We start from the raw sequence: 16,024 nt of genomic DNA, 5'->3' as shown, positions 1-16,024 counted from the left end.
AGTGCCCGGCCCGGCCGGCGCGGTGAGGGGAGGGCGGGCTCGGCGCCCCCCGGCCGCTCCATAAAGGAGGCGGGCAGGGCCGGCCCGGCGGGAGGGCGCGCGCTGAGGGAAGAGCCGGCGCGAGTGCCGGGGAGGCGGCGCGGAGGGAGGGCAGCCCGGCTGCGGGAAGCGGGGCTCCGCGCTGGGACTGGTTCCTTCGCAGCCATTTTCCGTCCAACCAAACAGCCGATTTGCGGAGGGAGCCAACCAGGGCCGCACTGGAGGTTTGTGCCTGGCTCCGGCCAATGATTGGTAACCGGTTCCACTGCAGGCTCGAATGAAATGTCCGTCTCCCTCCCCGGGCCCCGGCGCTGCCGCCGCGCCGCCGCCGCGGGCACCAGGAAGTGCGGGGCTGCCGCCCCGGGCCCCGCACCGGCCGCGCGTCGCTTTGTGCGGCCGGAGCCGCGGGGGCCGCGCGGCCGGGGAGCCGAGCGGGGTGGGCGGGCGGGAAGGGGAGCGGAGCGGGCGGGCAGGGAGGGAGGGAGGCGAGCGGCGGCGGGTGTCGGCAGGGGCGGCGGGGCGGCTGCCCCCGCCGGTGTCCCGCTCTCTCCGCGGGGCCCTCCCCGCTCCGGCTCCATTTTGCGGCCTAGGCGGGGGTGGGGGCGGCAGGCGGAGCTGCCCCGGGCCGGCCGGCTCCCCGCACCGCCCGCTGAGCGGCGGCGGGCACCGGCGGGGCGCTCGGCCTCCCGCCATCCCTGCCCAGCCATCTCCGCGCTCGCCGTGCCCCGGGGCCGCGGCTTTGTGGCGGCCGCGCCGGGCCGAGGGGCTCCGCGCTCTTTTGTGTCCGCCGGGCCGAGCCCCCTCCCCTCGCCGCGGGAGCCAGGGGCCGCGACCCCCACCACGCCCACGGGCCCTGCCCGGGCCGGGAGCTGGCCAGCGGGGCCACAGCGGCCCGGTCCTCCCTCCCGGTCCTCCCTCCCGGTCCTTCCTCCCGGTCCCCCCCGCGCCGTTGTCGGGACTGAAATTTCCTGGAAGGTTTGGCGGTATTTTGCAGGGCTGAGGAGCGTAGGGCGAGGCCGCGGGATGCGGTGCCAGTGGCCGGCTGGCCGTGCGGGCGGCAGTGCGAGGCCGCGGTGGGCTGCTGGGGCTCCCGGCCGGCCGCGGGCAGGTGCGGCCAGCGCGGAAATCACAGCCAGGGTGACCGACAATAAAGTTGCTGATTAACTGAGGACTTGTCGTCTTGTTCCATTTGTAAACAAGGGGTCACGGTAGCCGAGTTACCTCTCGGACCGATGTGAGCTGGGTGCCAGCAAGGCTTGGAGGCTGTTGGTGTGAATAGGAAGGTCCCCCTGGTGCCCCTGTGCTGGCTGTGTTTGCATCATTGAAGGGCATGGAATCGGGCAATGGGATCGATCGGCTCGCTTTGGCACAGACACAGCTGGGTGGCATCAGTACTTGTCCTGTGACACACATGGCAGATGGGAGAGGGACAGGACCGTGCCATTAGCGATGTCCACACAACTCTTCTGGCTGTGACAGGTGTTCTTTGGCAGACCTGTTGGTGCTAGCCACTGTTGTGCCTCCAGAAATTATGTGGTTGGTGATCCTGAGGAGTACTGTCTAGTTTTATTCACAGACAATCATAGAGGAAAACAAACAAAAAGATTTATGTGTTCTAATAATGTTTCTGCAGCTATAATATATGTTCTGCAATACAGCAGCAGCTAATTTGTAGAAAATCAAATTCTAGCTTTGCCAATTTCTTTGAGGCTTAACCAAAAAGATTTTTCTCTGAAAAGAACTGTCGTATAAAAGCTACCTAGTGTGCTTGGCTTGCTTTTGGGAGGGCAGAATTATTAATAACAATGATCCGAACATTTCTGGGCAAAGAGGAACACAGAAATCTCAATTTCTGCCCATGCATGGACTCTGTAGTAATCTTTCTTTGGCATCTTGATAGATGGCAGTTACTGTCAATTAAAAAAAAATTGCCACTTTCTCAAAAGAAGCTCTGGCAAAAGGGCAAAAAGGAAAGTGGCAGGAGCCACTTTGGGCAGTATTCAGAGTCAGGCTTTAGTTGGCTTGCAGGAATGGAGCAATGGTGGTTATATATAATCATTAGCATAGTGTTCCTAAACAATAAGCTAGTGGTTGCTTTCTTCTTTTCTTTGCTTATGTGGCCTGTGGCATGACAGTTACAATGTAAAGGCAGGATCCATCTGTAATTCTCTAGGACACCCGAGATGGCTCAATCTGAATCATTACAAGGCCTGTGTGAGTTGCTTTTGCACTCTGCATTGAGCAGGTGATTAAATATGGTCTTGGCTGCTGGCATTTACAGCTATGGCATTCTGCTGAGAGAAGTTAGGAACTCTGGGTATTACTCTTTAGACTTCAGTATTTGATAGTTACAGCAGTTCAAAGCTTAACTCTTATTTGTGGTAATAATTACATGAAGGGAGGCAATGTTCAGAAATTAAATGAGAAAGAATGTTTAAGATAATGTCAAGATATGAAACTTTAAACATTGAAACTTTGAAAGTATGGTAGCTTGTTTTGACAACATTTAAAAGAGGTTTGCAGGGCTCTTCCTTTAGTGCCTTAAAATGCAAATCTCATGTTGCTCCACCTTTAAAATTTTGCTTAGAAAGAAACTTGACTATTAGTACTGAGTTTTGCAACAGTTTTTTAAAGAAGCACAGTATTTAGAAATTGATGTTTAGTGGCAGTATGCTTGTAAAAAGTGCAAAATGTGACTATATATATGCATACTAAACAATTGGCATAAATAACATTGGTAGAATAAAAGCAAGTGTCAGCAAATTCAACAGTTTTGGCTGAAAATATTGGTCAGGTCTGAACTAGCTTTGTAAAACTCTTACTTGTCCTGTTGCTTGACAGGAAAAAGCTGCTTGGCATACTTGAGTTACTATCTCAAGTTACTATTCAGTGAAGGGAAAATATCACCAACTTAAAATGTTATAAAACTTTTATTTTAAAAGATTTATGGATTGCTGCTTGAATAAACAGATAATCTTAGTTTTTAATGAAAAATTCTAGAAAAAACTTGATTTTGAAAGGAAATACAGGGATTTCAGTCAGGTTACTGAAGGAAGTAGGTGCTGGTGCAGTGTGTTCAGCACTGCTGCCCTCTTCCAGCTTCTGCAAAAGCAACAAAACTGCCTCTGTCCCTCAGTTCATCTTGTTTATTTTCCTCTGCAGCTTCTCTCTTCTACTGCCAAAAAAGAGAATGCATAGAAACTCGCTTTCTCCTGTTTGCTCTGTCATTTATCCACTCCTACCTGATGTGAAAATACATGGGTTGTGAGTCCATCCATCTATATGGAGCTATCTGTGCTTGTGGATGTTAGCCAGTCTGGAAGGAGGCACCAGCTGCTCTAGCACAGCTGGATCCATGTGCAGGGGGTGGTGGTCAGTGGGGTTGGTGTGATGAGACATAAAGTTGATAGGCTGTTGCATGGAGGGGGAAAGTGGAAAGGTGGCAGTGCCCTGTTTGGGTTTTCTAGGGAAAGGTTTCCTCCCCGTGGTCCAGGGGAGGGATCCTGGGACAGCCCAGATGCTGATGAGCCTTGGTGACACTGTCTGCTCCTCTCAGCATCAGGCTGCTTCTCCCAGTGTTATTGTGCTGGGGGGGAAAACACTGAATGTTAGGGATTGGAGAAGCCTGAGTTGGAGAGAGAGTGCAGCATCTGGTTTTGTTCTAGCTGTGTGCTGAGGAGTTTAGCTTCATGTGTATCTGCTGGAACAATGTCCTGTGAATGCATTCACCGGTTGGTATTTCTTGCTGCAGGTGAGAATTCAGTGGGAAATTAGGATCCTCACAAGTCATTGAAAATTAAAAGGAAATCAAAGTTGTATTTTCAACTGAAAAATCTTTAACAGGAGAGGGTGCAGAAAGTTCAAATAAAACTTTTTGTCTCTGCTGTTATGCACTTCTTCCCAGCTTTACATCTCTCATGATAAGGTGTGGCAAAACAAATCCACAATGACTGATGTGGTTACTACCTCCAGCTTTAGTTAGTGTTTCTGTCCTGCTTCTTTGGCAGAGACAACTGCATGGAATGTGTGCCAAGTGCTTCAGTTCATTGCATGTAATTTTCTACTGTCCCTCTTGTAGGGTAGCAATTTTGGGAGACAGGGTGGGTAAATACCACATGAAGTATTTCGATCACAAGGGGCCTTTGGTTTCCCTTCAAGAGGGCAGTTTTACAAATCATTGCCAGATAACTTCCCCGTTCTGAAGACAAAAATCTTGTTTCTTTGATTTTTTTTCTTTGTTTTTCCTTTTATACTGACCTAAGCTCTAGTCCCTTCTCTTCAGTGCTAGCAGGACTGGGCTTGCATTCTTCTTTGGTTATCACTTAGCTGAGCCACTGATACTGACTGCACTCTTAAGAGAGCTCATAAGATTAAACAGGATGCAAGATTTACTTTGAGATACTGATGTTTTATTAGTTTAGTACAGACATGTTATAGGAACAGTCTGAGTTGAGGGCAGCTGACAGGAGCAAATTTTTTAAAGTATCCTCCAGAATATTTATACCAGATGTCAGTGTAAACCTGTATGTTAATTTACTTACATCTTATCCTGAACTTTCTTTGATGCCCTTGAAATGTTTCTCTTTTAACATATTTCTTCAGTTAATTTCCATGCTTCAATTAAGTTGTATATCCCTATTAATATTCTTTTTTATTAGAGATGAAAAAACCAAACAGAAAACCACTAACAGAAAACATTTTGCTGCTGCTCTGTATTCAACTGTTTTTTGCAGTGTAGTGCTGAATGTATGTATCCTGTACTTGTTGACTCTCCCTGCTTGCTGATAAAATCAGATAGTGGCATGGTCATTTTAGAGACTGACATGTCACTTCTGATATGCTTTGCTCTCAGTCTTGATTCAATCCATGTGTCTGCATGGAGGAACTTCAGTGTCTTCCTAGCACTGGAGGCTGAGGATAATGTACAACCAGTAGTAATTGCTTCTTGCAGTTGTGCACAGTTCCTGCTGCTGGAGCACCAAGGGGTTGGAAGCTCTCCTTCGTGCAGTTTGGTAGCCACACAGAGGTAGGAGATGCTCTTGTTTGAAAAGGCATTGCAGTGTTTCCATGCTGAAACTGCCATGCAGATGTGGTTTGTATTCTGCACATGGCTATTTCTCTTTAAAGGAAGTTGTAACAGCTCAGGGGTCTAAAGCAAGATCTGAGAGGAGAGTTTTGGCCATCTGAACCTTTTAGGATTAGATCTCCCAGGGTTTTGCCTGTTCTAGGATCTACTTCCATCCAAAGTTGTAGGTCTTCCTAGTAAACGTGCCAGCATAAGGACCATGTTGTCCTTCTTAGTCTCCCAGTGACTGCAGTTAGTGTAGGCAAGGTGTTGTTTGTATGCTACTTTGGACTGCTGCCTTTCCAGAGCAGCTTCAGGGACACAAAATTTACTTTGTGTCATGGTTTTGGGGGGGTTTTATTGGTTGTTTGGGGTTTTTGTTAGTTTGTTTAAAGGAGGGGGATTAATTAGCAACAGTATATTGAGAACAGCATTTTCTCATTTTCTCAGCACTGTTGTATGACAGAATTTGTACTGAGCTTGGCAATCAGATAATATGGTGATTGACTGGAGTTTTGAACATCTGAAATGAACACTGTAGTGCATGAGTGTGTAACTTCCTTATGAGATGACACAGCAGTGGCCACATTTTCCTGCAAGGTCATGTTTGTCATCTGTCAGTCTCAAAGAAATACTAGTAGGGTGACTGGATGGCATATTAATTACAGTTGCTATATTCAGATGCCTGGATCTAGACTTGAATTGAATGACAAATCTGGCTGAAGTTCTTCCATCAACTTCCTTGGGTTGAAGTAGTGTGCTGAGATCCACTCTGTTCCTCACCATGAGGCCAGCCAAGCTGTGGAGGGAGAATCTGTCTGTGGTGGCCTCTAAGATGTGGCTGGAGAAAGCCCTGAGTGCTCTGCTCTGAGCTAGGAGCTGACCCTGCTTTTAGCAGGGGTTGGAGTAGAGACCTCCCACAGCCACTTCCAACATGAATTTTCCTGTGGGCCTGGATCAGGACCTGGTTATGCTAAGCATTTTGCAGAAGGGTGTTAGTGCTGTCCCTAATTTCCTGTCCCACGGCTGTCCTGGCAGCTAAAAATCTTTCTTCAAGTAATACCAACAGAAGTACTTTCAGTTGATATTAGGCTATCTGTGTCTGTTTTCTTTGTCTGAGTCAGATCTGCCTTTTTCTGTTGCCTTTTCCTGTCAGTTTTGCTAATCACTATTTTAGTTACTTTCACAGTGTTGATAAACATCTGCACAAATTCCCACTAATGGTGAAATAATACATCCTGTGAGTAGATGTGCACACAGTGCACACAGAAAAGAGTAGAAGCAAAAGTATTACCTTGACATTAGTCTAATAAGACCAAAACTGTCTGTAGATGCAGCAGAGGTTTGAATGAGATTCAAGCAGGAATTATCTTTTGAAGGCAAGCTGGGCTAATGAAAGCAAGATGATTTCTTAAATAGTGTTGCTGGGTCTTGGCAATAAAGATTCAGATAGAGTAGCCTGCAGGAGGAGTGAGCAGAAACAAGTGAATTATAACATCATGGCAGAAATTTGAAGAATATTGCAACCCTGGAGGAAGGAAATATGTTAGAAGAAATGTTTCACAGAAGATTGAAAAAGAGATGGAAAGAAAGATCAAGGTATTTAAAATAGTACTAGGGCTGAGTAAAGATTGTTGAGATCCTGAATTGAATTCTAGTAGGGATCAGAGAGCTGGAATTGAGAACAAAACTACCAGAAAACTGTAACTTTTATTTTGGGGGTAGCTTTTGGGAATTACCAGACTGCAATTTTAATTGTTTCAAAGTGCAGAAGGAAGAGAGAGGCACAATTCTCTTAAAGATGTATGATGTCAGTTTTGGTGATCATGACGTGCAGGATTGTGATATCCTTACATTGTTATTACAGTAAGCTGAGTAAGCAAACTGCAGACCCCTTTGGGAGATTGAAAAGCAAAGTTAAATCTCCCAACAAAGAATCTGCAAAATGCAGACAAAGTGAATTCATGTGAAAGTTGGCACATGGAAGGGTAATGCCTACAACATGTTACACAGAGCTGCTGTGTAAGAAGTGAAGCTGTTTTACAAAAGCCAATCAAAAGGCACCTGAGGTTTATAAAAGTGTGTGTGTGTGAGATTCTGTACAATGAAGAAGAGGTGGAAGAGTCTTCTTCTCTTGAGCAGCTCCTCAGGCTCCATCCAGCTGTTGCTGAACGTGAGCAGTGCTTGTGTTACCTGTGCATCTGTGCTGAGTGTAACACCAGATGTTGCCTGAAAGTTTCAAAGTGAACCTCAGCCCTGTGGCCACAAGCAAAGTGCAGATTAGTGAGAGGTTAAATGCTCATATTTCTGTGTGAGTATAAAAATAGCACAACATTGCTTCTCCCTCCTTCCCTCCCTCTTCAGGCTAATGGTTGTGTAAAAAAGTGAGCTGCGTGGTCTCACCCTTCAAAGACACCAAGGTCCCCACACAGGAGGTATGGGGTCAGTGAGGGAATTCAGCTGGGCTCTGCCTCCCCAGGGGCTGTGTGGAGCTTGTCAGTGAGAAGCAGGGAAGTACAGGCTCTTTTGGCTTCTCTTTTTCTCCTGGCATTCACATTACCTATTAAACTGTGACCCCATCTCCAAAGCCTCAAGAAGTCTTGTTGGCCACCACATCAGAACATAGGGAGAGGGGCATTTCAGGATGGCCAGAGAGTGAGGCAGGGTGGGACCAGGGAAAGGAAAACACGACTCAGCAAGCACACAGGAGTAACTGGTGTCTCAGGGAGGATGAGGATGCAGAGCTGCTCCTGAGGTCTAGAAGTTTGTCAGTGGGCTTGACAAACCAACATAGAGTTAGAGGTGAGTGAAGGATGCACTCTGGGTAGTAATTAACAGGCAGAGCAATCAGTGAGCAGGGGGCTGGTGTAGGATTTGGGGGTTGTTCAGAGACACCTTGCATGTTCTGGTCAGACTCTCAAGGGGACAACACAAGGTTGCTATCTATGTGGTACATGAACCAAATGATTCTCTGCATGGCCTGTGACTCTGGCTGAGTTTTTTGGGAAGCCTCACAAAACAGTTGAACAATTTCGACTGTGAATAAAACTTAGGTGTGACAGTGGGAATGCTGTTCTCCAATAACAAAATATTTATGCTTTGTATAAATTGATCTCATAGTTTGATTACTGTGCTGAGTTTCAGTAATAGCTTCACTTGAAGAGGTAACAATCACATCTGAGAGGTTTCCTTCTTCTGGTTGTAGATGGATGGTGATAACTCCACAACAGATGCTTCTCAGTTAGGAATTGCTGGAGATTACATTGGTGGCAGTCACTATGTGATACAGCCTCACGATGGTAAGAAATGAGAGACTAAATACAGCTATTTCTCTGTGTGTGTGTGTATATATTTTTTTCTTCCAGTTCTTGTACAGTTCTCTGCTATCTTCTCTCAGGCTAAGAATTTGCAATTGTTTTTGTAATGCCTCGCTGTATAAAGCATTTTTTCTGCAGTCTGAAGGGGGGAGGTTGGATTTTTCAATGTTGGCATCAAGACCTTGAGGGGATGACAAAAAAATTGACATTCTGGGAAACAGTTTGTATTTTGACATGACATTAAGAATGCTTGGTGATCAGCAGCCATGTACACTTCTGTGCATAATGTGATAAAGATACTATCTTTAAAGGGGTACCCTGATGTTGCATCTTTTTTTTAAATTATTTCTATGATGTTAACACACTGTGCTTTAAAAGGTCTTCATCCTTCAGTGTAAGATTTTAAACTGACTTAATTATTGCCTGCTGCCTGTCAAATACAATTTCTGTTAACTTTTCTTCCTTTCATTAGACACAGAGGACAGCATGAATGATCACGAAGACACAAATGGCTCAAAAGAGAGTTTTAGAGAACAAGATATATACCTTCCAATTGCAAATGTGGCAAGGATAATGAAAAATGCCATACCCCAAACAGGAAAGGTAATACCCTTGACTGGTAAAGAAAGTGTGTTAATGAGTTTTATTCCTTCCTCTCAGTGAACTTGAGCTGACATATTTTTCCAAAATGATGCTGGTTTATTGGAGAAAAGCATTATAAAAGAAAGGGAAAAAAAAAAAAGGGGACCAGGAGGTGATTGAGACCAAGTCCATTTTTTTTAGCTTTCTGTGAGACCAAGTCCATTTTTTTTGATTTCTGAAAGCTTTTAGTAACCACTGTAATTAGAGCATCCAGAACTATTCTTCATAGGGGTTTCAAGAGCTTCCTTTTTTTAAGATGTGTTCTCTGAAACTGTCATAAAGGATCAGATTTGATGACAATCCTGTATCACTAAGAATATTTCCTGTTCAATTCTCTTGAGAGATTTAGTCTGCTTTCATTGAGTGCATAAAATTTGGAATAAGTGAATCATTTTGGCTGAAATAGAAATCCAGTTCTCATCCTGAAGGAAAGAGAATGGTTAACCTGCCATCTCCTAAATATTCACATTTCCAGATGCCAAAGTGACCTGAGAAGTCTGCTTTATACCACGGAGCAGATAAGGCCAGATATTGAAAGCCTTATTTATTTCTTACTTCTAAGAATAGACTTTTTAATCCATTCTGCTGAGCTGGTGATTGTATAAGTGTTTCATCATTCTACCTGTTTATCTTAAACCTTTGCAGGGCTCCTGTGACCTGCAGTTTCTCTAATTGTATTTCAATACAATTCCAGCCACAGTAACATTTCCTCTACCTAAAACAGCTAAAATTGATCTCTCTTTTTTTTTTTTTTTTTTTTTTGACATAACTCTAAATAGAGACAAGACATAATTTACTTGCATCTGCTTGTATTTTCATAGTGTTCATGGCTTTCTGGAGAGCTGGGTGTTACATTTATAACTTTGCTGTGAAAAGCTCTACCCTAGTCCATATTGTCATAAATTTTTAGTGATCAAGATGAGATTTTTCTCAAGAATTTAGCATATGGGATGTAGAGCTCTCTTGAAAAGTCAGGATTTTTTTTCTTGTGAAAACCTGCAAGGGAAGCTTCTGGCTGATGACTTCTCCTGAAAATCTCACCCTACGTGTCTGAAAATATCAGAGGAACTAGTGAAGATGCTGCACACAGTTACTGCTTCATTTTTTTTTGGTTCTCCTCATGTGAAGAATAAGAACCTTAATTATTATAATACTTTTGTTGACTCCTGTCAGCTTCCCAAGTAATCATGAGTAATGCTTGCTGTAATTTTAAGTCAGGTAAATTACTTTTGTCCAGCTGAAAACTATAATCAAATTTACTTCCTTCATTCTTGCCAGGGGCATATGTTTCTTCATTTGAATTCTCATTTGGAAAATTTATACCAGAATACTGAAGCATTAGAAAGGCTTGCTGCTAGGCATATATTCTAGTCCTTGAGTCTGGGCAGGATAAAAATACTTGTTATTGCTGAATTTGTGGGAATGTGCTGCAGTGGGATTGGAACTGCTGGGTCTCTTAAAAAGAAGATGGAAGTGGCTATGGCATTGTAATGAACAGGTTTGAAGAGACACAGGTAAGCAAAGCAAGAAGTACTGAGATTCATCTGTGTTTAAAAGCTTGTACAGAATTTATTTAGGATTTCAGGAGATCCTGGCAGTTGGCTGTGCTGCTTGAAATAGTAAAACATGGGTAAAATCATGTTGCAGCTGGTCTAACATAGAGCAGTGAGGACATCCAGTGGTTCCCTGTACAGGTGTTGCCTAAATGGACATTATCACTGGGTTTTGGGATGTTTCCTTTATTATCTGGTGTATTCTTTGGGGTTTTGTGGTAAGTTTTTTAAAAATCTTGTGTCTTAATTAGTGATTTTATGATTCTTTTTCCTTACTAGATTGCTAAGGACGCAAAGGAATGTGTACAAGAGTGTGTAAGTGAATTCATCAGCTTTATAACATCAGAAGCAAGTGAGAGGTGTCACCAAGAGAAAAGAAAGACCATCAATGGAGAGGATATTCTCTTTGCCATGTCTACCTTGGGGTTTGACAGCTATGTTGAACCTTTGAAGTTATATCTCCAAAAATTCAGAGAGGTTGGTATATATGGGTAATTCCTCATTTATTTAACCTGGCTGTGCTCATATCCTGGGTAACCTGCACAGTATCTCACAGCTCTTGGTCAGGGAGTAATGTAATGTTTAAAAGCATTCCAGAGGATGTCAAGAGAAAAAGGAGGAAGTAAGCATTTTGATTAGACTTGCTGATTCAGAGTAGTTAAAGCTTTCAAAGGAATAAATTCCCTAATATATTGCTGGTAGTAAATTGCTCTGTTCTTTAAAGATGCCTATTAAGAATGTTTAATTCGATCTTTGGGTTCAGTCAATAAAACTGTACTGACTGCATCCTCTGAGGCACTGGCCTAATGCCTGCTGTTTGTCTGGACTTCAGATCTGCAAAAGGAAAAAATGTTCTGCTCATGTTGGAATAATGATTCACATAGAAAACTATCTGCTTCAATGAGGTTTTTTAAAATTATTTCTTTAGCCTGTCCCTCAGTTGGCTTTTGATACATAGTTCATGTTAGGTATCCAAACAGTTTAATTTATCCCTTCTCTGGCAGAAAGTGACTTCTTTCCTTTCAGCAATTTAGGCTTTTTCAAATAGGAAGTTGCTTCTTCTTGGGTTTTTTGTTCTGGTCTGCCTCCCCCTGCCTAAATTGGCAGTGCAGTAGATAAGGATGCTCTTCAGAGTTTCTTTGTTTTGCAAACCTAAGATTTTTTTAGGTCAGACTCTCTAATGATATTTGGTTTGCTGACAGCACTTAGAGCTACCCCTTCCCAGAAGGTCATTTGCTTGATAATTGACTAAGAGGAGGTGTAATATAAAGTTGGATAGTGCTGTGTGCTGTCTTTTTCCAGTTCTGTGTAGCAGCTGCACATGCTGTGATAGTGCTGCATGGGCTTTTATTAAAAATGCAAGTACTGCCTGACTGGTTCCAGTGCTACTGAATAAGTCTGGGTCTGTGCTACTTTCGTTCTTAATTGACCATTTTTGCAGATTATAAATGCTGTGGTAGCAGAGTAGTTGGATTGGGTTTTAATTGCATGGATGGGTTGAATAGCTTTACTCATCAGTTTTAAATCTCCATTCCAGAAAGGGTGTCTTCAGAGTGAAATATTTGTGTTTTGTAACAGAATATTTTGTCTGCAGCAAGCAGTTGCAGAGAATCTTTTTTATGCTCATTATTTTCCTAGATGTTCTTATGCAATAGCACAGAGCATCAAACTTCATACTTGTAAACTGCATGCAGATGACTAGGGGCTTTGGCTTTCTGTGCTGATATCCTTTCTGGCTGCAGTCCTTGGTGTGGGAGAAGAAATTCCATGTCTTGGTTTTAAATGTCAGCTCTTAGCTGTATGGGGATGGTGCTCGTGTGTGGTTGGTAAGCAAATGTTGCACATTCTTGGTCGTTGAGAGTCTGTGATTTCTTGTAAATGCTCTTACCCACTCCTTCTGGATTACCACAGATTTTTGACTTTCTGCAGAAGGTGAAAAGCCTTTCTTAGAACCATGCAGTCCTAGTTTGCCAAGTTTTTGTTTCAGGAATGTGGCTAAGATGAAAAACACTCATGTAATATGCACATTCTCAAATCCCATAGAGTTTTACAGGCCTTGGATTTCAAGATCCAGCTGTTGCACTGTGACTCTTCTGCAAGTTTCAAACCTGGGTAGAGCTCCTGGGGCTTTGGAAAAATCTTAACCTTTTTTTATTTTTGCTTTTTTTGTGCTCTCTCTTTTTAGGCAATGAAAGGAGAAAAGGGAATTGGGGGAACAGTTACAACTGGAGACGGTCTAAGTGAGGAGCTCACAGAAGAAGCATTTAGTAAGTAATTCCTTTTAATTTATGGTGTTATTACTACAGCTTTTATAAAAACAGCACTTCCTTCAGGCATCAGCACTTTTACTCGAGGAGTTTTGCTACTTTGCTTTGTAAAGCAGCTACTCTGAATGTCAGAGCTGAACATGTTATTGTAAAGGTTTACCTTGGAGCATCACTCCTTGTGTTTTCTCTCTGTAACTCAGAAGTATTTTTTACTCCTTTTGTTGGCCTCCTCTTTTCTCTGTGAAATCAGAGCTCTTGTGTACCCTGAAGGACATGCTGAAGCCAACCAGTGCAATGTCAGGCTCTGGCAGTGCCTTTTTTTTGTCACTGCCTGCTCCTGCTCATCTCTGCTGCTTTCCATGGGGCTTCCATATTCTGGAGTTCCTGATGGATCCCAGTTTATAAGCAGTGCAATGATTTCATTGCGTTCCTCCCACCATGGGTGTGTTCAAGTGCTACCTTTGTGTTTAAACAAAGCCAACTGAATTCTCCAGGTTCCTTGGGATATTGAGCACTGGAGATGGCATTTTCAATGGTCAGGTTGATGAGCTCCACTGCATTTGGCTGTGTACAGCTGTGGGCATTGCTTCAGACATACAGGGCAAGAACAAGTGCAGTCTTAGTCCCAGAGCAAAATGCAGTTGGATTTTAAGTGTTTCTTCTGAATGGGAATAAACTTGTTCACTTGTAACACTTGGTAACCAGTGTGTCTATACCATGTGGATGTAACTGTCTGCAGATTAATGGCTCTGTAGTGCTGGAGTGAACCCCAATAAAATTGATTTAAGGGTGATAGACACATCAAACAAGGCTTTATGGGTCAAGCAATTCCTAACTTTTTTTAAATGCTCTTTCTTTCAGCTAACCAGTTGCCAGCAGGCTTAATAACCACAGATGGCCAACAGCAGAATGTTATGGTCTACACAACATCATATCAACAGGTACTGTCTCCAATCCCCTACTCTCCCTTCTGCTGCTAAAGTCCAATCACTAGTTCAGCTGCTCTGTTCTGAAAAATGAGAATTCATTTTATTTAATCCTGTGATGGTGGTTGTTGTGCCACTCCAACACTGAGAGTTCCTGGCTGCTTGCTGTGGACTGCTCAGCTGTTTCAGAAAAGGTGCACTGGAATGTAAGCATGCATTTTCTTTCTCTAGATCTCTGGTGTTCAACAAATTCAGTTCTCATGATTTTGAAGAAAACTTTCCATCTGGGAACGTGAGACGGAAAACCTGTGCAACTCTAACGAAGAGGCAGTTTTAATGACTGGTGAAGAGATTTATCTCTTTGTATATTAAATAGCTGTAATGTAGCTACCAGAAGCTTGACTAATTGAGGTGTGAGTTCTGACTCAAATCTTTTTCATGATGATTTTAAAGAAATAATTGGATTTTAAAGGTATTAAAGTATTTTTGTTTTGTACAAGAGTTTGTTGCTCTGTATAACTCCTGTATGCATTGTATATTGCAATTTATTACTGTCAGAGATTTGTAGACAGTTTCTTATTTTCATATTGAATCATGTTACTTTTGTAATTCAGGTAAACAGCTGGGTTAATTCATGTTTACCCTTTGAATAAAATTGTAAGGGTAAAGTTCATTTTTGAATGCCAGTTGCCTTTATTATAAAGATTGAGTTAGTCTTGGTTATGTAACTTGTCTTGCATGACAACCTCAACTAACTTTACATGTCAGCTTATTTATTGAAATTTTGAAAGGGACTTTTTCCTCATGAAACTAGCAGCTCAAAAGAATTGCTACAACTGTTTTTTCTAATGTAACTTCTGAATTAAAGGTTAATCAAAACCAATGAATGCTCTACTACATTTAGAGGTTTAGAGCTTATCAACAGTGTTAATGAAAGCACTGACTGTGCGATGCAGGTTTTCTTTTATTTGTTTTTTTCAGTTGTATTAACTCTCCTTAGACTTACTTTTGATACTTTTAAGGTAGTCTTTCTGTTGTTGAAATAACTCTTCCTTTTTATGTATGGCTTTTAGAACCCCAAACTTAGAAATCCAAGGGTAAGGGGGGGGGTGGATTTTATAGTCCTTGTGGTAAAAAGATCTCATTTTAACTTTTTACTGAAATGTTTTAACGTTTCTTGTGAGCCTGTGGGAACTCAAAAGTGGTAGTGACTTTCTGTGTTCAGGCTGAGTGCTGTGTGTGTGTGAGTGAGTGAATGTGTGAGTGGCTGAAAGCTGAACAAGTGATACAAATGTGAAATGGAAGACACACTTCAGGTTTGCTGTCTCTTTCCTGGTTTTGCAATAAACTCTACCTAGGTAATGTAGTTCTGTATATTTAGTGAGCTGTTCTTGGTAACATTGCTGTTTCTTTAATAATGGGGTGGGGAATTTTGTTGCCATGTCTTAGACTGTTAGGGTAGGGGTGGGGATTTTAGTCATGTGTCTTACTCAGACTGAATTTTGGGACCTTTGGTATTTTTACTGTTTGCAGTGGACTGAAATGTAATATATTAATTATCTTTCCACGTACCTGTTATTAATTTAAGCAAACCACACCTTGAAACTGTTGCCATATAATTTCTTGCTGGTTTTTGTCTTTTCTTACCAAAACAAAAAAAAGTAACAGTTCAATATTGGGAAATTAGCTTAACCCAAGATATCCCAGAAGCCTGAACTAGGCAGTTCTTTAGCTAAATCTGTATGTGCAGATTTAAGCAGTGTTTCTTCCCAGTCAGCATCCTGCTGGCAGAGCCTCTGGAGGGGATCCAGTGTGTTCTGGGGTGGTCTGGAGGGATGTTCTGGGGTTTGTGGCAGCCTGTCGTTCTTCAGCAGCTATGACTGAACAACTGGAGTTTTTCATTAAATGCAAAAATGAATAACACAATCCCTACACGAGCCCCTTCTGTTTGTATTGCATTTATTTCAGGCCAGCATAGCCTGTTCTTGAGGTTCCCAGATTTGCAGTGGAAAAAAGCTGGGATATCAGAAGGAGAAGCTAGGAGAGATTTGGCATTTTGATGTAGAGGAAGGAGCTTGAGGTGATTCCACACACTTGCTTGAAACATTTTTCAGTCTGCCCTCTCTCCTGTGAGTTTGTGTTGAAGTGTTTTATGTTTGTGGTTTATACACCATCATATGAGCAATGAAGCTGATACTTTGTTTTTCTTTTTTTT

General features: G+C 42.8%; 1 protein-coding gene across 2 annotated transcripts; it reads left to right on the top strand.

The window, feature by feature from the left end:
- The first annotated feature begins 104 nt into the window (after positions 1-104).
- On the top strand, positions 105-15,175 carry NFYB (nuclear transcription factor Y subunit beta). Of its 2 annotated transcripts, none has more exons than XM_085049648.1 (7): positions 105-263; positions 8,310-8,403; positions 8,894-9,024; positions 10,896-11,093; positions 12,802-12,883; positions 13,745-13,824; positions 14,041-15,175. In XM_085049648.1, the coding sequence occupies exons 2-7, from the start codon at positions 8,310-8,312 to the stop codon at positions 14,071-14,073; spliced, it is 618 nt and encodes a 205-aa protein (XP_084905774.1). In that variant the 5' UTR covers positions 105-263; the 3' UTR covers positions 14,074-15,175. The 2 variants fall into 2 exon arrangements, with proteins under 2 accessions (XP_084905774.1, XP_084905775.1); XM_085049649.1 differs by having other exon boundaries at positions 151-291.
- Positions 15,176-16,024: the final 849 nt, after the last annotated feature.

This window comes from Lichenostomus cassidix, chromosome 1Ab (assembly GCF_008360975.1).
Source record: "Lichenostomus cassidix isolate B80296 chromosome 1Ab, HeHo_3.0, whole genome shotgun sequence".
Lineage (NCBI taxonomy): Eukaryota > Metazoa > Chordata > Aves > Passeriformes > Meliphagidae > Lichenostomus > Lichenostomus cassidix.
Note: the sequence above shows the minus strand (reverse complement) of the source record. Positions and strands in the feature narration are given on the sequence as shown.

Coding starts and splice junctions, on each gene's coding strand:
- NFYB (XM_085049648.1), top strand. CDS start 8,310: ATGGATGGTGATAACTCCACAACAGATGCTTCTCAGTTAGGAATTGCT. Junction 8,404..8,893: donor TGTGATACAGCCTCACGATG/GTAAGAAATGAG, acceptor TCCTTTCATTAG/ACACAGAGGACAGCATGAAT. Junction 12,884..13,744: donor GCTCACAGAAGAAGCATTTA/GTAAGTAATTCC, acceptor TCTTTCTTTCAG/CTAACCAGTTGCCAGCAGGC.